The sequence below is a fragment of the Acanthopagrus latus genome, chromosome 9 (genome assembly GCF_904848185.1).
Source record: "Acanthopagrus latus isolate v.2019 chromosome 9, fAcaLat1.1, whole genome shotgun sequence".
NCBI classification, from domain to species: domain Eukaryota; kingdom Metazoa; phylum Chordata; class Actinopteri; order Spariformes; family Sparidae; genus Acanthopagrus; species Acanthopagrus latus.
The window spans coordinates 19,427,455-19,452,939 of record NC_051047.1 but is presented as its reverse complement, the minus strand read 5'-3'; the positions used below and the strand labels follow the sequence as shown (position 1 = coordinate 19,452,939).

Genomic DNA, 25,485 nt, shown 5'->3' with positions numbered 1-25,485 from the left:
TGGTTAAGATGCTGGAATCCATTTGGCTTCTTTTTCTCTTAGTTTGCTCAGTGTGCTGCAGTGTGTTTACATGTCCCACACACAGTGAGTGACTGTGTAGAGACTCAGCTTAACTTCACAGCTGCAAAAAGCTTCAAACCTGACAGATTCAAACACAACTTTCTGCAGCTTTCGAAGCACAGAAAAAAGCAAGAAATGGAATAATGTGCTTTATCCGGCTGGTCTATTAGAAACTGTTGGTCTACAAAGAGGGATAATCTGACTTTACTGTTTGTATGCCTGATAATCAGATTTTATGTTAGAATTGTAGTCTAAAACACTACAGGAATAACAAAACTATCAATAGAATGTGATGTTTGCCATTATGTCAAAGAAGTCTATGATGTTAGCATGCTAGTTAGCTAGAAATTAGCCCCCTCCTCTGAGCTCCTGTGTTAGTGGAATATCAACACTCCCCTGGTGCTCCAAACCTTAGAATCACGTCAACTAAAAGGGGCGCTAGCTGCAGTGCCAACTAAGCTAACTAACTAACTAACTACTATGTCACTGAAAAATACAATATGCATGCAGGAATTCAGAGGAGCTATGTTCATGCACGTTATTTCAGTATTTACTAGTTCGAATAAATGTAATCAACTACTGCACAATTCTGAGGTAGTTGTACTTTACTTGAGTATATCTTCTCCCATTTCACAACATTTTGGAGGCAAATATCAACTAATATATCAATAACTTTTTATTTCAATACAATTATTGAGAGCTGAATTGGCACATTTTGGAATTAATTAATTGTATTTGCAATCGGATAAAAATAGTAATAGTTATCGAAAAAACACTGACTACTAACACTGATCAAATAATCAGCCAGACCAGTAGTCTGTCGCCCCAATAATAAGTTGAATTATTGTCAGAAAAAAATTGCTTTTAATACTTAAGTCATTTAATATCAGATGTTATACCACATTTACCCAAGTACTATTCGTACTAACGCTTTAAAGAAAAAAAAAACATATTTCTGTTTGTGTTTTACTCTAAAATTGAATTATAGTACAATAGAAAAACCAGTAACAACCAGTGGGTTCCCCAGGCTGGTGTCACACACTGGGCCTAGTTTAAAACATTACAGAGTATTAATTATTTGTAAAATATACAAAATATGCAAAATAGTTTAGCATTCCTTCTATAGTTGAATGGTTGGCTCTGTTTTTCAATAAACATTCAGTAAAAGTAAAGAAGAGAAATATACACTTCAAGACAGAAGACTCACAAGAAGATTTTGACAGCTGACAAATGGAATAAGTTTTTTTTTCTTTCATAAAAGCAAGAAGTTAATTTGACTTAAATGCTCCAGGCTGATTGTAAATCAGTAAAAAAATTAAAAAAAGAAAAAAAGAAAAGAAAGAAAAAGAAAGAAAGAAAAAAAAACTAATAATAAATGTTATTTTTTTGTAAAATCTCTGGTGTAATGTAATTACTGTAACACATTTTCCTTCCATAGGGACGAAGAACCAATCAAGATCGAATCCTGTAGGAAAACAAACGCTCTGATTCGCTGAGACGCAGCACCGGTTTCAAGGCGCCCTGCGTTCTGTCGGGGGGGTCTTGTGAATGGAGGGGGCGCCTGGAAACCGGTGGAATCTGCACGGAGCGAGCAGAGCGAGCCCCTGGACTCCAACCGCTCAGCATGTGAACCGACGCCGTGTGGAAAGTCAAGTCGGAAAAGCGATGGAAATGTGAGACTTTTCAACTTTTATACGTCTCTTGTTTTGCGCGAAAGTGACCACGCTTAAGTTTTCAACGCGCTGGACTGTCTCGGGTTCGCTTTAGTTCGAGAAAATGGGACTCTGAGTGTGATTTTCACCCGGCTGGGAGTGAGAGTGGACTGCTTGGAGTCACTTACAAAGACCATCAAGAAGTCATGACACGACGAACGTTTCATTTGGATTTATCTTCATAAAATACGAGGGGAAAGACAATTGCGGCCATTTCAAGTCGAGTTTCTCGGACAATGAGATAAGAGTTGGGACATTTTCTCAAGATTTTCTTTGCTTTTGAGCCTTTTTCAAGTCGCCCTACTTGGATCAAAGTTTTTCCTTCCCTTCCCCCTCCTCCTCAACTATGGCGGCGGCCAGGTCCACCACTGGCTCCGTTTTGCTGCGGATCATGTGGCTGCTGTGCGGGCTGTCCTCGCTCACTTCTGCCCAGCATTACAACAGTGAAAGCGGGATATCTATACCAGAACACGGGTTTTGCCAGCCCATCTCCATCCCGCTGTGCACCGACATCGCGTACAACCAGACCATCATGCCGAACCTCCTGGGCCACACGAACCAGGAGGACGCCGGACTGGAGGTGCACCAGTTCTACCCTCTGGTGAAGGTCCAGTGCTCTGCGGACCTGAAGTTCTTCCTCTGCTCCATGTATGCGCCTGTTTGCACGGTGCTGGAGCAGGCCATCCCCCCATGTCGGTCTCTGTGCGAGCGTGCACGGCAGGGATGTGAAGCCCTGATGAATAAATTCGGCTTCCAGTGGCCGGAGCGACTCCGCTGCGAGGCTTTCCCCGTCCACGGAGCCGGGGAGATCTGCGTCGGCCAGAACACATCCGAACCCAGCAGCCCAGCCTCCTCGTCTTCCCCCTTTGCACCCGACCCAGTGACCCTTCCCCCAAACATGGGCCGACCCAACCAACGCCCTCCCCAGCACAGCACGTACCACCAGTTCTCCTGTCCCCTGCAGCTGGAGGTGCCTGCCTACCTGGGGTACCGATTCATGGGGGTCAAAGACTGCGGGGCGCCCTGTGAGCCCACCAAACCAACGGGCATCATGTATTTCCGGGAGGATGAGGTGAAATTCGGCCGACTGTGGGTCGGGATCTGGTCCATTCTGTGCTGTGTGAGCACCTTATTCACGGTGCTCACATATTTGGTGGACATGAGGCGGTTCAGGTACCCCGAGAGGCCCATCATCTTCTTATCTGGGTGTTACTTCATGGTGGCGGTCGCCTATGCCGCTGGGTTTTTCCTGGAGGACAAAGTTGTGTGTGTGGATAAATTCAAGGATGACGGCTACAGGACGGTGGCCCAGGGGACTAAGAAGGAGGGCTGCACCATCCTCTTCATGGTGTTGTATTTTTTTGGTATGGCCAGCTCCATCTGGTGGGTGATTCTGTCCCTGACTTGGTTCCTCTCCGCTGGAATGAAATGGGGCCATGAGGCGATCGAAGCCAACTCCCAGTACTTCCATCTGGCCGCATGGGCTGTCCCAGCCATCAAAACCATCACCATCCTCGCCATGGGTCAAGTTGATGGCGACGTCCTGACAGGAGTGTGTTTCGTCGGCATCTTCAACGTGGACTCCCTCCGCGGCTTCGTCCTGGCTCCCCTTTTTGTCTACCTGTTCATTGGCACGTCCTTCCTCCTGGCCGGGTTCGTGTCCCTCTTTCGGATCCGCACCATCATGAAGCACGACGGCACCAAGACGGAGAAGCTGGAGAAGCTGATGGTGCGGATCGGGGTGTTCAGTGTGCTCTACACGGTACCGGCCACCATAGTGATCGCCTGTTACTTCTACGAGCAGGCCTTCAGGGAGCACTGGGAGCGGACCTGGCACATGCAGACCTGTAAGCGCTTCGCTGTACCCTGTCCGGCTTACAACTTCGCCCCCATGACCCCGGACTTCACGGTGTTCATGATCAAATACCTGATGACCATGATAGTCGGGATCACCTCGGGTTTCTGGGTCTGGTCCGGGAAGACGCTTCAGTCATGGCGGAGCTTCTACAAGCGCCTTAGCAACGGTAACCATGGAGAGACGACAGTCTGAAGTGCGGAGAGGAGAGTTTGGATACAGCAACCATGTAAATGAGGTCAAATAGCTTTCATTTTAATACTATTTTGGACATTTTTAATCAGATTTTTTTCGGTGTTTTTTCAAGGTGTGAGAGCAAATCAGGTTTTGGACCCACACCAAAACTCTATATCGAAAGAACCTGGACGAATTTTTCATATACATCCTTTTTATTTTTTGTCACTCTTGGCATTTGCATTTTTGGATTATGTTCGTTGCAAAAGGCCACACAGGTACCTGGACTGGTGAAGTTACTTTTTAATATGAAAACTCACTCCATATTATTGATTATATCCTTTTTAATCTTACAATTTGAATGTACTTCCTGTCTACTCCGGTGAGAGTCTCTCACTGGAAGGCACCATAACAGAAAAAGACTGATGGGTCTGTCCATGCTGCAGCAAAAAAGGTCAAAGGTTTGATCCCCACCGCAGCAGCCACACCCTCTGACTGTGAATTCATGAATTATGGATGCCTGGATTATACATGTAAATTTGAAGTTACTCTGCTTTTAGGTACAGACTGAAAATCCTTAAATACGTGTGTTTAGACTTTGCAGAGCACAATCTCGCCTGTTTTTAATCCGAGGAAGAACGAATCAACTCGTGACTCACTCTGCCATTTATGTGCCAAGTGGCTGCCCAGAAATCAAAACATTTATTTCATTTTCTACTTTAATAATTTTTCAGTTTTCCAGTCTGTTGTGTATTTGCGCCTGTATTGAATGTTCACTCCGAAGGTGAATGAAGTTATGTGTTGGTTTGCACAGCTATCCTTAAAGTTTAATAGTGTTAAAAAACAATGACTGATTCTCACTACAAGATGACCTGGATCAAACAGGGAGAGACCACACACATGCACGCACACACACACACACACACACACACACACACACACACACACACGGGCCTCCACTCTCTGCAACGAAGACACAACAGCTCATTGTTTGTCTCTGTGTGTGGTCTCTCGACTGCTGGATCACTCATCAAAGACTTTTTAAGCTTTTAAGACACCCAAAGCACCATTTCAAGGATCCAGATTTAATCCGTACGGGGTGGAAATGGTTGCTCAGGATTTTTAACGTTATTTTATCCTGGATTAAGATGACTGTACACATTCACGCCTGTATTCTATCCACTGTAACTGAATCTGCCCTACCCCCGTATAATTTCTCGTTGAGTGTTGAATGGTTTTGATTTTAGATTTTTAATGAATCTTTATTTTAGGATACATCCAAGTTTGAAACACAGAAAAACTGCATTTTTTCCCCCCTCTCTGTTTGGAAGCAGAAATCATAGTAAATGTTCTAAATCATAAAACAAGAAATCAGGATTGAGGTCAAGGGTTATGTGAGAATATTTTGTCATTTTTTTCATATTTACTGGGACTGAATTACTGGTGATGATACAGCAGTTTGTTTGGTGTAGTTAAACATCAAATTTGCATCGTAATGAGATTGTGATGTTTTTTTTTAAATAAATGGAACCCTTTTAACACAGTAGAAGGGAAACCTGTCAACTAAATGCTCATTTTATTAAAATAAGCCAAGCCCAAAGTGTTTTTCAGGATTGAGGCTGTTTGTTTATGAAATGTTATGGTAAACTCATCACTTTAAAGTCTAGTAAGAAAACACAACACTTTGGAACAGTTATCATTCGCAAAAGGTTCGTCAGCGATTTAGTCCCATTGTTAATCAGCTGATGTGCGCAACGACTGACTTTTTGAACTTGATCAGAAATTTTATTTCTCTGACTCACTGCTCAGATCAGCAATTCTTGCCGGGAAACACAAGATAAAGATGTTTCCCCCCTGATTCAGACAGCTTTGAGGCAGAAGTTTTTCTTCCTCTATTGTAACACATGTTCTCTATATACATTACATGTAAACTATGAATGGAAACGCCCTGCAGCAACGAGAGAACACTCACTTTATGACCTGTATAGACCTGGTGTTCTAGTTAGCCGTAAACAATCCACTCACACTAATAGTAGATAACTGCGTACAACTCTGTGCAGTATGCTGTTGAAGCAGTTTGTGTACATGAAATATCCCATTTCACACACAACGAATGACATACCTCAAACCCTGGTTAAAGGATTGAGTAAGGAAACGGGGCAACACTCCACCACACATGAGTCATCTCTCGTCCATCAAGTTTTGACCTAACAAGGCAAAGGTATTCTGTGATTGTCTTCAGGCAGCTGAGATCTGCCCATGTCAATGATACCAGACTGATGTCTTTGTCTAGTGCTAAGTTTTCAGAAGGAGTATGAGTGTGGGTTTTTAATTATTTTTTTTTTATTGGAACATATGCAACCTACCAAGTTAACGCAGACTGTTTTTTAAAGGCATATTGTATTTATAGGGACACTCATTTTTGTCTTTTTTTACTTGTCTTTTTTTTAATGAGATAAGCCTGTTGTATGTGTACAGTTTGAATAAAAGCGATAAGGTTTGTAACGCAGTGAGCCCTGTCGTTTGTGTTCAGGGATGAAATCATGTGCATTTTGAAATCTTGACCTTAAAAAAGACGCAGTTGACAAAACAGTCTCAATCTCTGAGTAAATGGGCCTTAAGTTCAGACTGTTTTGTCAACATATTCGTGGTATTTAATGCTAGATAATGCAGCACAAGTAAAACCAAGGTTCCCCGCAAGTATTCTCGACTGCTTGCACTGAAAGCCTATTAAGGAATGCCAGTGAAAATACTTGACACATGACTTTATGGAATGACACACAAGGCAACATTGTGGAGCCACTTAGCTGGAAATTTGGCCAACAAATCAACGACACATCTCCTCCAATCTTCCGTATTTATGAGAATAACCCTTTATTGCCTGCACTGCCAGGGTAGTTAAGCTGCTTTTATAATTGCAAGAACAAGTTATTCTGTCTAAATGTGACTTCAGTATATTTTGGCCACCTTAATATATTGCCTATCATGTGTTGCTTGTTTATGTTGTTCATAACTTTACTTATTTAGCAAGAGCCCTTATTTTCATGCTGTGAATAGTGGCCAAAACTCACAATTACATAAAAGTTAAGATGTCATATTAAAATATTATGTTGGTTAACTTGAGTAGAAGCCTTTAAACCTAAGTATCTAATATAAAAGTAAAGATGTGATAAATATATACTGCTCTGTCAACAGTAATTTTCTGGCAATAAAAGCACTTTGATTTAAAGGTACATGTAAAAGTAAATCAAACATGTATTTACGTCTAGGTATACACATCGTATGTACTCAGGTTTGACTGATTATCCAATAGGATGTTCAACATTTTTCTTGTTATCAGATTTTGCTATTTTAATCTGATTACATTTACATTTAGGGCATTTAGCAGACACCTTCTTCCAAAGCGACTTACAATAATAACTACAATTGTCACAAGAAAGGAACCACATGTCACCGTCGATAGAGTAAAAAAGAAAAAAATGAAAACAAATTTCAAGCCCTCATCTGAGCATTGTAGCTGCTATTTATTGCATTGCCTTTACTGGATTGCAGATACAAAAATGACATTTATTTAAAAATGCACTACTTTGGCACTGATGCAGCCTTCTACAAATTAATGAATGACATAAGAAATCAAATAAATGTAGTAGAGTAAAAAGTGCAGTATTTGTCCAAGTATAAAGTGGTAGAAATGGGAAATACTCATGTAAAGTACATCAAAAGCGTACCTAAATACAGTCCTTTTCTTGCTAAACGTCGGTTTATCACCTGATGATGGGTCAAGCACACAGATGTAGTCAATAAAAAAAGATAGAACAGCTTTCAATTAGGGTAAGTTTGTGACGCTACAGCCCCCTCTACAGATAAACAAGTAGAAGTACACAGATGCATCATACTCGGAGAAGAAGAGAAGTCTGTGTTGATATTTGCCGTCAACAGAACTTCAATCATCAGAACCCAGGAAGAAATGAATTAGACTCCACAGCTCCCTCTAGCGGCATAAAGAGCTTTTTACAACCAGAAGACCTGCGGACCCTCCAGGATGGACAGTCCTCACAGATGAGCTGATACTGACCTCTGCTGGACACGACCATACGTGCTGTGGTCAACCAGCTGTTAGAAAAGGTTCAGTTGGGAGATCACAAAAGAAACACAAATTCTTGCTGTTGTACTCTCAAATCTCATATAATCAAAATTGCATAACATTTCTTAGATTAGATCAGATTAAATTAGATTGCCTAGGCTTTATTTATTCCACAACAGGGAAATTAACTTGTAACAACATGTCACCATCGTGACGTTTTTGGATGAAATAATTTTAATAAAGTACAAAGCAAGTCTAAATTTTAAAAATGCTTTACTTGATGAGAATTCTTTTTAGGCTATCTGAGCCAATTGGAGGCCAATAACTGGAAAAGCGAAGCAATTTGAAATGTGAAAACTTTCTGGTGAGTGAGTGTTTGTTGTGAGTGTGTGCCGGACATGATAATTGGCAAAAAAAGAAAGTTGGCACCATCAACGAGACCAGGACGTCAGTAGAGTGATATAAATAGCTGTGGAATTCTCTGTTAGTTTGTAGCCGGGATGACTCCACAATACACAGAGCTTAGCTTATATAGAGCTGATGGGTCACGGGGGTGGTGCATATATACACTGGAGTCATCTCGGCTATACCCTTCTATTGTTTATTGTCAAGGCTTCATGACTTTGACGAAAAAATAAAAATGAATGACTGACTGACTGAATAAATAAATAAATAAATAAATAAATAAATAATCAAGCCTTTGACAAAATTAGAAAATGATCTGTTTCAGCATTTGAGAGTAGACTCAGCAGCAATCAATTATCAGTATTTCATTTTTTTTTATTTGACTTTTTCTTTTCTTTCTCCTACATCATGGCCTTGAAATAAGGCTAATCCATTAATTCCTTTAAGTGAAAATATTAAGAAAGCCTCGCCACTATAAAACGTGTTGTTGTAAATGGTTCAAAGGTGGCCAACACGTTTTTGGGAGAATCAAATGATGCATCTGAAGTAAAACACCTGTATAAATGTGGCAGGTGGACATAACGTCGCTATAATGTGTCATTTTACAGTGGTATCATTCAGTCCGTGTTTTGTTATTTGGTAATTAATATCTTACGCCACCGAACCTGACGAGGGAATCCGTCTGTTTGGCCGGACACTGTGAAGAATACGGCTCCAGATTACCCAGATATTTTTCGTGCTGGTTGGGCTGACTTCCACGATCGCCGAGCGGTTAAAGTTGTTGTAAATTTGGCCGTCTCTTGTACGCATGCGCACAGTCTCTAAGCTACGGAGTACCAGACCGTTTCCAGATGTACAATGCCTGCATAGGTTGTCTGTGCTATCAGATGACTGATTTCACCCTGTCCTTGTGATTCTTTGTCTTTTTACCTATTGCTGTGTTATGGCAGAGCAGGAGTGTCAGAAGAATGAGCAGACCTGAAGTAACTTCCTCTGAATGCGAAGTCTGCTGTAAGAGGGCTGGAGAAGACCCTCATTCACTTGGAGAAGAAGAGAAGTCTTTGTTGATATTTGCCATCAACGGAACATCAATCATCAGAACCCAACAAGAAATGAATCAGACTCCTGCTGAGTCTACTCTCAAATGCTGAAACAGGTAATTTTCTCATTTTATCAAAGGCTTGAAAAAATTGTGTTTTTTGTCAAAGTCATGAAGCCTTGACAATAAACAATAGAAGGGTACAAACACTGTTGGGGTCTGATGATTGAAGTTCTGTTGACGGCAAATATCAACAGACTTCTCTTCTTCTCCGAGTATGATGCATCTGTGTACTTCGACTTGTTTATCTGTAGAGGGGGCTGCAGCGTCACAAACTAACCTCTAAGTGAAAGCTGTTTTATCTTTTTTTATTGACCACATCTGTGCGCTTGACCCATCATCAGGTAACAGATGTTTTGCAAGAAAAGTACTGTATGTCGGTTCAGTTTTGTAGTTTGTACTTTAACTCTAATGGTATTAAACAATTAATCCCGGTGTATCTGTTTGCTGAAATTTCACAATAAAACTCTCTTTGCTGTAGGGAGTCAGCTGTGTTTGTTTCTAATGTTTTTTTGTTGTTGTTGTTGTTTTCTTTTTCAGGGGGCTTTATTGGGATGAGCTTTTATTTATTTATTTTGTTGTTGTTGTTAGTTGTAAATGGTTGTTGTGATTGGTAACTCCAAATATCATCTCATATCATCATGCATGAAATCCGGAAATATTATACTTGAATTTCCTGAATTTGGACTTTATGGTTAAAACCAAGTCACCATTCTTCATTATCATTCCATCTGCTTCCCGATGTCTCACTCTATCACAGGTACACAAAATGAATAAACTCTATACACAGTATTCTGACCGTTGACCTTACATCATATCAACTCCTTCATAGGTTAATTTTTCATGGTCTTTCCTGATGCCTTACTCTATCACACAGTCATGCTCATACTAAACAATCACTTGGATTCGTCTGATAAACGATCAATCAAATAAAACTTACATCTGATTAAACATGAGGAAAATGTCCAATCTTCATAAAGAACACATGTCAGCAAAAGCACGTAGGCAATACGTATCTTTTAGGACCTTCACTGTGCTCTAGGACCAGGCTTACCGTATTTACTCTAGTTCAGGCGCAACGAAAATCAGACAGCGGTTCACATTGCCATATTCTCGCATACAGCGGCTCACTTTGCCGCTGTGGTACGGAGTGGAAGGAGCACAGCCCCAGAGAAACCGGGTTGCGGTGATGATTTTACTAACTGTATAACTTGCCAATCACGGCATCGACAATAACAAGGCAGTGGAAGGCGACACCAGTCACCCAAACACCAAGTTTAGTCCGTGTTTTGTTTCTAGTCAACACGGGGCTACGTCAAGTCAATACGGCTAAGAAGAGTAACACCGGAAGTTTCACGATTAGTTTCAAAATACTTTACGTTATATCGCAAATACACGAGCCTCATTCATGGAAATCCTCCCAATCCCAAAGCGTTCACCGGAAGTTGATTGTATGCAGTGTTTATTTGATCTCTTGCCTAAACTCTGCTGAGTTTAACAGTATCATAGCGAACACTAACCTAACATAAACAGTAACAGCAGGCATGAACCCGTGGTTTAGAGACACCGATGAGACGGTTATGGTCGAGAGGCTGAAGCAGAAATATCTGGAGAGGAGGAAACAGGTTGGACGACTTAAACAACTTCCAGACAAACTCAGCTTGTTCGATAACTTCATTGTAACAGTGCTGTCCTGTACAAACAGCTGCACGTTGGCTGCAGTGGGCCAACGTGCGATTGATATCCACAAACTAATGCTAACTTAGCCTAGCTTACTTCCACGCCGAAACGTTCCTGTCGTTGCCTAGCTACGTCGCCATGTCTGTTTAGCTAACTTATCATTTATCCTGCTGAATGAAAATCTCAAGTCAAACTTAAATGAAACATAAACAGAAGTACTGTTGTGTCGGGCCTGACGTTTTTGCGAAGTTCATTCATCAAGTAAGCTCTTGTTGTCATAACGTAACTTCAACGTTGAACGCAGTTGAATAATAATGTCGTCCTGTTGTACCCTGTGTCTCTGGTTTATAGATGGCACCGTCAGAGGACATGACTCCAGCAGCCAGTGATGTGAAGTGCACTTCGCAGGAGGCCCACAGAGGTCCTTCATATGCTCAGATAACCTCAAATACTTCATTTAAATTCTCTAACAAGTCTCTAATAAAATACACATGTAGTTACAACCACTAATATTCCTCTTTATTGAGAAAAACATTAATAAAGTGTGAATAATGATGTAGGATATTTACAGTGTAAAATGTGTTTTAAAGTGATGCATGATGATACTTTGAATGTATATGCCTAAGAATGCTTTATGTTCACTATTTTAGAGGCTGTACAAAGGCTCATTTGTGCCAACGGATCCAAACGGCCAAGCAAAGTGTTGAAAAGCTATGACAAAGCATTACATGAACTGTTCAAAGCAGTTACCCACCATCCTGACCAGTAAGTCTAATGAGATCACTCACACAAATAACCTTTTTTGAGATGGTTGGTATGCCACGATCAAAATGTGTCGCTATCTTTCCTCAGGTTTGCCAGTGATTGTAGTCTGCAAGGCAGTGATGAAGATCTGAGTGGAGACTCTGTTACCGCTGCTCCTCTTCAGGACTCTCAGCTGCTGTTTACAGAAACAGGTGTGTGTGTGTGTGTGTCAGAGCCAGAAAACATTTACCAAACAAAGTCACCACCTTATAGCAAACTTAAATAAAAAAGTGATGCTGAAATAATTTCAGGGCTCCTGCTTCCTGAGGAAAATCCTTTGAAGCACAGACATGTTGATTTGATTGTAGTTTGAAAATGAATGACTTGACAAGATCATGAATAATGAAACAGGCCCTGGAGTTCTTGTAATTTATTTTTTTGAAGTCCTGTTATTGCTGGGATTTGTGACTTATCCTAACAGCCTCTGTTATAGGTACGCATTAAGATCGCCTCGGGCTTACCTTTATCATGCCTCATTCCTCCAGATGTGACCTTGCCTTCCTGTCTGCATGGTAGCCCTGGGTCCTTGGAAACTGAGACTGGCGGGAGGTTGCAGAGAGTTCGACAGCTCCGTGACTCGTGCCGTTCCTCTCCCTTAGTACTAGCAGAGGTGTATCAAGAGATGATGACAATCTACGAACAACTAAAAGTGAGAGAGGAGAACTATTATAATAGTGGTTCATCAGTATATCCACATGAGGGAAAAATATTGGTTTGGTTGCCTGGAGTCAAATGTTAGTTTGGGTTACTATTTAACATAAAACAAAAGTTTAGTATGATCAATGCGTTTGTACGTGTGTGTGTGCAGGCAGAGCGACAAAGTCAGCAGCAGTGGGAGAGGGAGCTGCAAGAGCGGGAGGTGAAGCTGAAGCAGCAGGAGGAGGCTTTTGGGAGACTTACCGGACTGGAGGAGATGCTGCACACTCGGATACTAGCGGTGGAGGAGGTCAGACACACAGATACATTCATCCAAATCGACTAATTGCACTAATTAAACGTGTCAAACAAGCCAATATCATTTCGGATGCGGTGTACTGAATAGGGTTACGTACCACTGAGGCGTTTGTTGGTCAATATGCGTGAACATGTCTGTATGTGTCACCAGAAACACCAGCGAGAGGTGAGCCAACTGCAGGATCTTGTACGTGAGAGGAACAAGGAGAACAGGAGGCTCAAATCCAGCTTCGACACCATCAAGGAGCTGAACGACAACATGAAGAAACAGGTGAAAACAATTCACATACAAGTGGGGATTGTCTTTTTGGGTTTTGTGGGTGTCTCCAAAGTTTAATAGAGTCATAAATCTCTATAGTCTGGGGCTGTTATATTGCAGTTTCTTAAATGAGAAAACATGTGGAGGAAAAGCCAGCCAACTCCTCAATACATACATTTTTGAAATAAATGAACAGATACAAGGTTTCACTTCATCACTGATGGACTAGAAGGCTCGTACTGAACAGTTAGCACTTTGTACCACAGGAGGGCGATATGACATAACCCTCTTCAGTTATGTTCAGTAATAAAGAAATCACTGAATCTGCTTTTGTTTTCTTGGTTGAAGTGTCTGCTGGGAACTTTTAATAGTTTTGCAGCTATGGAATCCCCCCAACACTAAAATCTCACAAAAAGTAATTAAAAATCAGTCCCATCTGAGAAAGTGTGCTGATTTGTTTATGTGGAATTAACAAAATACAGCCTGTTTTTATAGACAGTGGCCCTGCATGGCAGATTTACATCCACTGTTTTTAAATCAACAGTTGAATAAGATCAGTGAACAGAATAAGAAGCTGGAGAGCCAGTCCAGGAGGGTGCAGGCTCGACTTGAGAACCTACAGGTAAGAACACAGTATTCAATGTGTGTTTTATAACTAGAGTCAGGTACATTTCTTTTATAGAGAGGCCTTAAGTTTTGAAATTCTGGCTGTAAATCATAATTTCCTCCAGCTTGGAAATTGTTTTTTTTTCCATAATGTGTTGAAAAGCAAATGTTCTTTCATGCAGTCATTCATCAACTTATTGCTTTCAGAGAAAATACGAGCAGAGCATCACATCAGGAGGCTGTCAGAAAATGAGTGTTAAGAGCACAGAGTGTATTAAATCAACCAAAATGGAGAAAATTGCTGCCTCTGGAAAACCCAACAAGAAGGTACTTTAACACCGCTCTTGTTGTGCTGTCTTGTGTGTGTTTGTTTCCCAGTCAAATCTTTTACCAATCAGTAGGATTTACTCCAATTAAGGCCGCGTTACTTAATTTGTTTTCGTGTGCTTGTTGAAGAACACTGAGCACATCGTTTAGTATTGTTTGACACGTTTAACAAGCTCATTTACACATATCCAAGCTGGAAACAGTAAAGCTGTCCTTCTCCACAAACCACACTCATGCTGCCAGCTGACATGATAAATCATAGTTTGTGATTTTATTATGTTATCATCGCAGTTCTTGATGAAGATGAATTATCAGTGGAAGCAGTCGAGCTCTGAGTTCAGTTGACACAGCTGCCCTTGTCATTCTAAGAGTGATTTTTTTTTTCCCCCTTTCCTTATTCAGAGAACATTGACGGAGCCAAACATTCATTTCATTATCGTTCTTCTTCACACTTTAATTAACACCTTGAGGCGCCCCAGTGAAATCACATTCATGATGTAATGTTCACACTTCCCTGAATATGACTGCGTGTCCCACAGCTGAACTTCAGATAGATGCAGTTATGAATTCTAGAGACGTTTCTTTAGATCCTGACTTCCCTGCATCTATTGGGGCTCATTTTTTACTCTGTGCAGGACTTGTCATGGACCTCAGATCGAGATGTGATGTCATCTTACAGATAATTAAGGTCAAATTGAATCAATCAATAAGTCATACTTTAGTTTTAAAGGTATATATACCTTTGACATAAATCAAATCCAATTCCAAGTACTTCACAACTGATTAACTAATGAAGAATTCACACCAAAACCCCCCACAATAAGTTAATTGAATAAAATGGCAATTAAAGACAGGTATTTAGCGTCCTAAACATTTATTAAGTACAGATTATAATTATGGTTAAAAAATAGAAATACTGATAAAAAATAATATGATGATTGAAGTTTACAGTGTTTATAAATGAACTGCTATTTCTTTCACCCTTCGTCTGTCAGGGCAGTTCTAGTCCTGCTCCTCCAAAGCTCCTGACTCTTCTGATTGACTGGATCCTTGATGGACAGACGTTCTCATCGGTAGCAGCAAACCGAATGAAAGGAATGAGCCAGTGTCTTCCTCCAGAGGTCCTTCTCAATGAGAGATGCCTTAAGGTGTAGTGTCAGTATGATGTCTTGCTTTTAACTGCTTAACTACATTAATGCATATTTTGCTGCCCATGATAACAAAAGAGACAGAAATCAAGACAAACCCAAACAGTTTTGTGGATGACAAAGTTATTGACAAATGACAAATAAGTTATTTTTGGTTCTTTAGGTGCTGCCACTACTAGCAGATCAGCTTCATCTCACTCCTACGACAGAACCTGACCTCCTCCTACACCTTCTTCGCCTCATCCACTGGGCTTTGAGACATATGGATAGCAGTGCACAGGTAAAGACAAGGTATAATTGTTCCTGAGGCTAAACTCTGCTATTACAGGATGCATCAAATAACATACATAATGAGTACAATAGCAGTAGAACATGTGAGGTATGTATGTTAATTTTCTGCATTGTCTTTAAATTTGTAAAGACTTCCACTGAAGAAAATTTTGATTTTAGGAGGCATGGTTCTAATTGTGACCATTTGAAGATGTTTACAACCTTTTCCGCTGGCTACTTATTAAATCTTCATCTTGTTTTGTTTATATTCTGTCCAAAAGTAACAACATGTGGGAGAGAAAATACCAGAAATGCGTGATATATTGTATATTGAGTATATAAATAAATGATTGACCTGTTACAAATTCCATATTATGCCTCCTAAGAGATTATGGTCTCTTAAAAAATGTTGTCAATTCCTTGGCCGGCACATTCCGTAGTTATTGTAAACTGGTCTTGCGAGAGAGAATCTTATTCTACAGAAAGCTGCTAAGTCACTTTCACAACATCATGCAGCAGAAATCAAACACGATGCACAGCTTTCCCTTCGAGCCACACATCAGACAAGTACACATGCGCTTCAAGTAGGTAATATCCACTTTATCGCTACATCTCCCCTCGCAGCACGGCGGGCTTTAATGTTTGGAGGTCCTGCGTTCAGATGACAAGTGTGGTTATCTGAAGTCCCCTCTGTGTCTGACTGTGTGTTTAGCAGAGACTAGGCATCAAAACAGGCTGTCCCTGTTTCTCAGTCTCACTTTTAATGCTTATTTTATTTTAAAAGGTCAAATACAGGCATCTAGCCTTTAGCCCATTACTATTAGCTTATGTCCATTAATCTGAAAAGTAGTTGCAGTTGTTTTATACTTGTTATAAAAAACGAAGAATCACAACACGTTGAAACAACAGAGTTCACGCAACCCTTGGTTTGAAGTGTGCCTCTGAAAAACCTCAATTTGGAGCACCGTGTATCCTTAACACGCCCCTCAATACCAACAAGAATTGGGACATCCTACTCTTTGACACGAATGCAAAACAGAGGAATAGTGGCAAAGAGCATAATGGGATTGGGCTTTAAATTCCTGCCTTCACACTATGTTCCTGGCCACCATATTCTCTACCCACAGCTTCCAACTCCAAACATCAGTCCTCTTCCCCAATCCTCCCGCAGGGTGTTTGGCTCCCCCCATATATGTTTGTCAGGCCATGTCATATCTGCGCAGTGACATGCTTGATGCTCAACTGGAATCACATGCTGCCTTATTGCTGCAATATGTGCTGAATTTTAAGACAAAAGCCAACCATTATTGGGCCACAGTGCATTAATGGAAGAAGGGAGGCAGCTTAGAATCTGGGGAGAAGGATGTGAGTTTGAAAACCACTTGCTCTTTACTGCTTTGGAAATACATAAATCTTAGATAGTAGCTGTAGTTTACTGTGACGATTTATTGGATCCATCAGTTATTCAGCGAAGAAGCCTGCTGGCTCCCAGTCAGGGTGATGTTGTGTTTTCTAGACCGGCGTTTGATGGAAATCATTGAAGGCATATCGTTCCTGTTTTTTTTTTTATTTTTATAGTTATATAACTAAAGTAAGTGAGTGCAGGCACAGTCATGAACGTGCAACGACAAATGTGTGTCTGTATCTGACGATCTGCACAGCATGTAGCACTATCTGCCACTCTGCGGCGGATAGGAGAGGAGGTATCAAAGCCACCAGCAGAGTTAACGGTGGCGACATATGATGATCCAAAGTCCTGCGGTGGGGCTGTGGGTGGAGTCTGCAGGAGCTGGCCCCTTTACCGCAGCCCGTGTCCTCACACACGCCTCCTCTGCACCCTCATCATCCTCCGTACTGTCACACAAGGTAATAGTACTGAACACACATACTGTATCTAATGAACTAAACTTGAAAAATTCAAACTGGTGTTAGATTATGAAGATACAGCAGGATGGAAGGTTTAGGATAATGAATCATGTAGTAGGGCTGTGACATTTTTCATCATCGATAAATATACTGTTTTTTTATTTGATTAATCAGTAAAGTGTCAGGATAAACTGGCAAATTGCCAAATTTTCTTGAGGTAAAAGGGACATCTTAAATATTACAATATTCGATCTGTAGCATTATAATGCAGAGAAAAGCAATAAATCCTCAAGTTTGAGAAACTAGAAAAAGTGAAAAATGTTGATTGTTAAATGGATGAAACAGTTTATGCATAATAGATATTGGCAATTAATTTCTGATGATCAGTGAATCAGCAAATGTTTAAACATTGTTATCAAGGCGAGGTTTTCTAGCCACACTAGCACTGTGGCACAAGGGAAGACAGTGTCCATCAGACTTCCACTGTAGTCCAGACTAACAAATCTGAACAACTCTTGAATGGATTGCCTTAAAATTCTTTAAATACACAAGATGGTCCCTAAGAATGATTTCTTAATACTTTAGCGATCCCCTGGCAATCAAGGAAATAGAAATGTTTTTATAACTTGGAAAAGTAGAGACAAACAGTCAAATTGGTCACAATTAGGAACCCGCAAGGAAATATGCTGCACTGCAGATCTTTGGACCCCTACTCATGTCTGTCTTAAAATGTTGTTTTCATTACAAAGAGCATTACCCTCACAGAGCAGCTAGTCTGGCTTTAGCCTCTAACTCTTGCTCCTATAAAATATTTGAAAAGGGCAAAAGGCTTTCAGCTAGATCCAAATCTTCCTCCCTGGCCTTCCACACTATAAATCTGAGTGCAGTCAGTGGGTGCAGCCTACATATCCTGACATATTTTATGAAACTCTGCTCTGAACTGACCTTCCATCTGCTCATAATGCTTCAGGGCTCCCTCAGTATGTCTCTATATAGACTATTTTCTGTCAGTCTGCTCACCAGGTTTGCTTTCTTCCCTCGCCTGGATTGACATGAAACCAGATTGGATATAATGGAGAGATGTTTCTTCCCCCTCTTATTATCGGAGATTTTATACATAATAGGTACCATTCTGAGACGAACTAACCAAGCTCAGTCGAAAATAAAAGGACAGCTTTTATCCCGTGTCAGGATGTATAAATCCAGCACTTTTGGACATTCGAAAAGCATTTTCTCAGACCTTTAGAATTTCTCAGAACTGTTTCAGATTGTCACACATCATATTTTTGAAATTGTCAGGCAAAATTGGTTTTGGACCTGAAAAGTGATGGCAGAAGAATGGCAGGCATTAAGCCCAAAGTACAGTGATGGAGTGTGAGAAAGAAAGGAAGCAGTTTGGATAGTGGGGATCAGATGGGAAAGGTTAGATGGAGGACAAGTGTCCTGTGACTGAACAGGTAAAATGCTGCTAAAGATGTATTGTACAAAGATGAGATTAGAGTTTCAATGAGTTGTTTAATTAATTATTTTATCAAAAGAATTAAGTCAGCAACTATGTTGTTTGAGTCAGTTTCAAGCAAAATGCCAACTATGTGGTGGGTTCAGCTAAATAGTAATAATAATAGTATTATTGTTTCAGCTGAAAGGCTAAAATGACATTTCAATACTGAAATTATTTAATCACATAATCACATAAAAAGACCCTAGGCAAGTATATGTGACACAACAATTGTCCCAGTGTTATTTTCTTTCTCTCCTACTACGCCTACATGCGCCTTCACTCTAATGACGACACAGCTAGCTCACTGGTAGCCTGGAGCTGCACTTCCAAACACTTAACATGTATGAGAATGTTATTTGAACCGGCTGAGCTCTGACCTGCAATAAGTCACAAGTTCGTCAAGCTGCTTGTGTAAAATACACCCATCTTTTTAAATGACAGTTGTCCGGGCATTCATCAAATGATCTTTACCAGTCCAGATGCGACAGTCTAGAATCTAGTCCAGAACCAAGTTTCTCTGTATTTACATACGTCTGTCTGTCCTTTCAGCTGATGTGCTGGCCCAGGCTCTGGACAGTCTCCATACCGAGCTGATGTCTGAGGAGGGCCGAGGCCTATTCATCCACTATGGAGGAGTGTGTGTGCTGCTGTGGATGATTCGTGCTGGCCGTGGAGGTCTGAACACACCCGTAGACATCCTGATGCAGCTAACTGAACAGTCCCGTAAGTAGGCATGTGCCTCATGACTGTAGAAGAGAGCCCATCACCTGTGTGTGATATAAAGTGTTTATGTGCACCAGGTTTCTTTTCACACAAGTCATTCCTTGGACATGAAAACACAAACAAAAATAGGAAGAACTGTTCCTGTTGAATGTGTTAAAAAAGATATAAATGTAGTTTAGTTTAGTTGTCGAATTGTTTTGTCAAAAGTGTTTAAATTATAGGGTTTTTTTGCACGTTAATGTTTAGTAAACTGAGGCACTGAGGAAGTCCAAATGAAGTCAAGGTACATCTCTGAAGCAGAACATTTAAAGTCAGAAACTCCACTATAGTGACACTTATTTAGACATTAGTTGACATTTTTCTACATTTGTACATTTACACAAGTGCATTGCAAAGCCATGTATATACTATACACAGTACATACTGTATATATGCTATAGTTAAATTTCCAGCCTGTCGTAGTACATCACTGGTGACCGACCTCAAGATCTTTATAAATACACAGCTCACTTTGCTCAGGAAACCGTCTGTGGTTGATGTAGCCTGCTGTGATCACTCTTCTAGCCCAGATTTATGTACTGTCTTTACTATCACTATTTACTTTGATTTATACCAGCTCCTCCTGCCACATCATCCCAGCATAAAAGACCACATGTGGAAAGTAACAGCCTCTCTGAGCTCACATCCATCACAAGCACCGGTCAGGCAATAGATTGGGAAGTTGTGGTCTGAAAACGCTGGACCTTCACCACCTCCTGGCCCTTTTTATAGAAAGACTTGACGGAGGAGGGAACAGCTGCAGTGTGTTTCCATAGAAGGTCAAGGTCAGCAGGGTTATAAGCCATATCATTTAAGACTGCTGTTTGCTAATACACAGCAGAGCCATGTGCTGGAGGCGACTGGGGCTGGAGCTGTGCGTGTGTGTGTACATACAGTTGTGTGTTTTAAGGGGACTGTAAGTCTAGCAGGACTTGCTAATTATTGTATTTTACAGGCAGTAACGAGGGGAGACGGAAAGGGGTGAGGAAGAGGGGGAGACCGCTTTACACCTGAAGGTTGCCTATAAAATAAAACAAAACAAAAAGGTGTAGCTGTACCCAAAACACACACGTGTCTGTGGTCACAGTGCGACAACCTGACTGCTCTGCCAGTTACACAACACATCTTCTTAATAGCACATTCGTGGATCACAAAAATGCTGTCGGCCACCTCAGCCCAGACTCAGTAACAGTGTTTTACTGGCTTTGACTGATGTCTGGTAAACAGTGGGTGCGCTCACTACCAAACATTACCAAACATGCAGTATATTTAACTTCCATGGTCACATATGGACCTACATGTGTGTTTGCATTCTTTCATAGTCGACACAGTACAGATGTGTTTGTTGTTCCATGTTTCTGTGGTGTTGCAGGTTAAAAAGAAAAAAAGCCTCTGACCTGGTAAAATTACTTTAAACAAGGTTTATACGATTTGACGTGATCCCACATTGCATATATTGTCAACCATCAAGCTCATGAGGAATGTGTCTGTGTTTCTCTGTCTCCATCTGTATCCATATAGCCAAACATGTATAGAATGTAGCACGTTAGAATAATAAAGACCCATCAGGAAACTGGGCAGTGTGAGCAGAGGTGCTGCACACATGTTAGGCTGCTGTTAAACCGCAGACATAAACAACATGCTTATTATATCTTGTGGACACATCGTGTTCATGTATGGGGATGTGCACAAACAATGCTCCGTGCAAATGCAGGATAGCTGAGTCAGCCGTCATGCGCCTGCAAACGTGTTGTTAAAAGGAAATATATCTCTGGCCTTATACTTCTGCTCATAAGATACATTATTAATGCCTCTGAAACTGATAAAACTGTTAGTGCCAGTCACAAGCAAAATGATGTTTGATGTATAATATTAATGTAAAAAAGGACCTGCCCAGCTGAATGATTGTCACTCAAGTCTGGACATTTTTTGAACAATTAAAGTATTGTCATTTGGATCAGGATTTGGTTTGAAAGCACTGGTGTTTGTAACATTTGAAATGTGCAAGAAATACTGTAAAATGTTGAAAAGACATAGTTCATGTCAGTAACGGGAATTGTATATAGATGTTTTAGAACCTTGAGATGAAGTGATGTAATTTCTGGAAACAAGACTGACCAAACTGTCCTTTGCTGCTTTATCCTTCTCGTGCCATCAGATCCTACCCGTCTTATCCTTTCTTAACTGAACCTGATCCTACTCTTCTCTGTCCAATCTTCTGCTGTGATTTATTGCCAGCAGAACCTCTGTACCAGCCAAAAAGTCCCTCTGCGCCTCAGATTGTATTCCCTCGCCCTTGTGCGTGGTCTAAGACAGTGGAGAGTTAGTTTTTGAAGGAGCAGGAATGTGTCTTTAGCAGAAACAAATGTTTATTTACCAGGAAGTGACTAATTTTAGGACTTCATAAGGGCCACATTTGCTTTTACTCATTAAAAAATGTGCAGTTCCCATCTGTGAGGATTGATGCTATTGTCCCTCTTTTGTTTCATCTGTGTGTGTGTCTGTGTGTATATGTGTGGCTCTGAGCGTATGTGTGTGTCTGAGTATGTGTTTGTGTGTGAAGTTACAGTTTCATGAACGGAAGGTCAGAGTTAACATCGACAATATGGAAGCTCTTCCCAAAACCAGCCATCGCAGGGTCACTTTGACCAGCATGTGTGTCCCTGTCTAACTGCTTTTGATTGTTAAAGGGATTTTCATGGTTTGTTTGTGCCTCCATGTTTTTTTCATTTGTATGCAAATCCGCGGAGCATGGCAGAATTATGTCGACAATCTCTTCAAAGGCTTTAACATTGGACAACAATGTGTTGCTCATTGGAGAAATTGTTTTAGTAATATCCTACTTTCCTTGCTGTGTTTGTGTTTGTGTGTTTGTAGGCTACCTAAATCCCTTCTTGGATGCGTGTAGCTGTGAGGAGTTTTTCCGAACAGCCTCTCAGCTCCTTAAAAATCCTCGTCTGGAGCTCCCATCGCTGGAGAAGCTGTCCATCCTTCTGCAGAAGCTCTCAAGTATAAGGTAGACAAAATCATACACTGAACACAGATTGACATGCCTCTGATCCTGGGTAGGAAGTACCTGCATGCTCAGATATAAAAAATCAAGCTTTAATGAGGGCCATGTATTTATTTGAGCTTTTTGCGTCCTGAAGTCCAAATTGAAATCCACACCTTCAAAGCTACTCATAATCTATCGTCATGCAAATGGCCCCAGGAATAGAAATATTGGTCCCTTGGTCGACCACTGTGGTCCAGACTTTTATGTCTCAGCTATTGGATGGATTGTTGAAAATGTTTGCACAGACAGTCATCCTCACCAAATGCTGAATCCTGATAACTTTGGTGATTTCTGACTGTTCCTCTACCACCACTCACATCTGGAGAAGTTTAGTGGAGTGTATTTCCTGGACTCAGCATGTCATTAGGGTTGAGCGTCGTCCCCTCAGTGTTTCTGATAAGCCGCACCACTGCAATCTTCACTATTTCCCTTGTTTGCTCTGATGGCAACCTCCAATTGTCTCACGCATCCGAGAAAACTGTCTCCCACCCATATCCGTAACTTAGCTTTGTTCAGTGTCAGAAGCTCGAAAGAGAGTTAGCTGGCTAGCCATAATGAGGAAAGCTGAGCTGAGAAATTCAAATAACAATGTTAGAATCGAAAGAAACACACCAGCATTAAATCATGATTCAATTAAAGACAAACCTTAACCGATGAACAAATCATTGGCAGTAAAAACTTACTCTATTTGTGACTTCTTACTTGTAAACTTCATTGTTGTTGCTTGTAGTACAGTGTGTGTGACTCACTCATGGGGTTTTCGTTTGCGTTTCTTTGATTTTTTTTTTTCTCAGGAAGAACCGGCGTCTGTTTGAACTGTCCTCCCTCCACCTTCAGATACAAGAACTTAATCACAAAACCAACCACACGCACACCTTCCTCTGCCTCAACCTCAGGTCCATCCTGCACAACCTTAAATAACACTCACTCACATCTGTTTCTCTGCCTGATGTTGGATTGAAGGTCTCTGTATAAAATCAGACTTTTTTTGCTTGTTTAAAGATGACTCGCCTTGTATTTCAGTCCTTCAGCAGGTTGTCGGTCTTTCATATGGGCGCATACTGTAATTACTATATTTCCAACTGTTCAGTACTTCAAGGCTCCATCCTACCTCAAATGATACACAGACACACATCCCTTATTTATTTATTAGTATGCTTTTGAAGTTCTTTTGTCCGTCAAATGCGCTTTTTTACTGTTGTGTATGTTTTGGTCTTTGTGACCTTACTGTTTTTTATTTAGTCTTTTCTCCCTCTGCATTAACCCTCCCCATTTGTTTTTAAATGAGTGTCATGCTTGCCAAGTGGCCTTAATGGGTGTCTGATGTGCTCAGAGGAAGAGACGCTGTGACTGTGAAGCTGACTGTGAAGCTTTTTAATGGCAATAAACAAAAAGAACTGAAGGACGTTACGATTGGACTGCATATGAAATGCTGAAATCCATATGTTTTGTATAAACATGTCTTATTTGTTTGTTCCAGAGCATGGGTGGGTTATGGGACTAATGGTCTCAGCATGGGACACGTTGGTGGGGATGGTTGATGGAGGAGATTGGTCGGACTGGAACAATTACAGCCAATGTTCAAAATGCACTCGTTGAGAAGCCCTCAGAAGTGCTGTGCTGCTCTGAATTTGAAAGCGCTGCATCCAGTTTTTAAAGTGTCCAGATTCCTGAAGTAAGTCCACGTTTGGTATTCTGCGAAACTGTTGAGGTCTCGGTTCAAAGAAAGTGAGTTTGAAAACCTTGCTGGAACAATGTGTCTTTGGATCTTTGGATCAAATGTAGAATATAGAGCAAGTGTGAATTAGTATAGAATGAATTGAACTAATGTTTCTTTATATGTTTTAGACACGTTTATTGATAACAAGAAAAAATAAAAACTGCAATACTTTAGCGCCGATGCAGCATCCTCTCTGTCTGCAGTCACCACTCTGTGAGCTCACTCAGTGTCCAGCCCACAACACAAACTGTTTAGTGTCACGTCACAGCTCATCAACAGTGATTGATTTTAATCTGCCTCGTAAATGAGAACCAAAGTTTATCAAATAAATGTGGAGTGGAAGTATAGTGTAGCAGAAAAACAGTAGTTCAGTAGTCTTTTCCAAATTTTGACAATAACATTTTTATTTTTTACTGCAAATGTATATTGGCTCCAAACATCGTTCACTATAATCGGTATTGGATTTGGCAGAAACATATCAGTCACTTTATATCAAAGTGTACATTACCATTAACTAGTTGCATATGAGCATGCATTTTAGTATGCAGTTATAATTGTTTTCCCTCATAGCCACCAAAATACTGCTTATTTATGGTATAGTATGGTGGTTGTTGGTCTTGAATTACAACGGTAAAATGCTTTGCTTAGTATGGGCCTGAAGGTGGGAGTACCACAGCAACATTCCTCCTTAATAACACTAACACTGGTGGCCACACAACTCCAAATTCATACTTAGAATATGTTCCACATCCTGAAGTGAGGCCAAACTAATGTGCGCGCTAAGAGAGAAGTTGTTGATGGTTATTATGTGCACTTTACTATAATGTGTTGCAAAGTATATATTATAAAAGTGAACATAAGAAGCAAAACAGCCTTAAATTGAGAAAAGAAGCCTTTAAATATTTTTATTTATTTTTTACAATTGTACTGCACACATGAGTGTCAATGAACCATAATTTATCAGATATTCATTATAACATTCGGTTTAGGGCTACATGTAAGGAAAAATAAATCTGCATAGTGTGGTCAGAAAATGGCAAAAACAAAATGTAGCATTGTGCATAAATCAAATAAATAATAATAGTAACGACAGTCAACCTGGAGAGTTTAAACACCATCTATAAAAAAATGAAAACATTAGAGG

The 25,485-nt window shown here is 40.6% G+C and overlaps 2 protein-coding genes across 3 annotated transcripts; both read left to right on the top strand.

The window, feature by feature from the left end:
• The first annotated feature begins 751 nt into the window (after nt 1-751).
• On the top strand, nt 752-6,310 carry LOC119025791 (frizzled-7-A-like). Its single transcript, XM_037109729.1, has one exon. It carries the CDS (start codon nt 2,119-2,121, stop codon nt 3,820-3,822), a length of 1,704 nt encoding a protein of 567 aa, XP_036965624.1. The 5' UTR covers nt 752-2,118; the 3' UTR covers nt 3,823-6,310.
• A 4,272-nt stretch (nt 6,311-10,582) lies between these two features.
• Nucleotides 10,583-24,514, top strand: LOC119026327 (coiled-coil domain-containing protein 138-like). 2 transcript variants are annotated; one of them, XM_037110618.1, is made up of 15 exons: nt 10,583-11,014; nt 11,421-11,490; nt 11,720-11,834; nt 11,922-12,025; nt 12,359-12,522; nt 12,682-12,819; nt 12,979-13,098; nt 13,631-13,708; nt 13,900-14,019; nt 15,015-15,167; nt 15,331-15,447; nt 17,099-17,303; nt 19,354-19,527; nt 22,444-22,582; nt 23,416-24,514. In XM_037110618.1, the coding sequence occupies exons 1-15, from the start codon at nt 10,934-10,936 to the stop codon at nt 23,540-23,542; spliced, it is 1,905 nt and encodes a 634-aa protein (XP_036966513.1). In that variant the 5' UTR covers nt 10,583-10,933; the 3' UTR covers nt 23,543-24,514. The 2 variants fall into 2 exon arrangements, with proteins under 2 accessions (XP_036966513.1, XP_036966514.1); XM_037110619.1 differs by lacking the exon at nt 10,583-11,014 and adding an exon at nt 11,179-11,330.
• Nucleotides 24,515-25,485: the final 971 nt, after the last annotated feature.

Coding starts and splice junctions, on each gene's coding strand:
- LOC119025791 (XM_037109729.1), top strand. CDS start 2,119: ATGGCGGCGGCCAGGTCCACCACTGGCTCCGTTTTGCTGCGGATCATG.
- LOC119026327 (XM_037110618.1), top strand. CDS start 10,934: ATGAACCCGTGGTTTAGAGACACCGATGAGACGGTTATGGTCGAGAGG. Junction 11,835..11,921: donor GTTACCCACCATCCTGACCA/GTAAGTCTAATG, acceptor ATCTTTCCTCAG/GTTTGCCAGTGATTGTAGTC. Junction 13,709..13,899: donor CTCGACTTGAGAACCTACAG/GTAAGAACACAG, acceptor TATTGCTTTCAG/AGAAAATACGAGCAGAGCAT.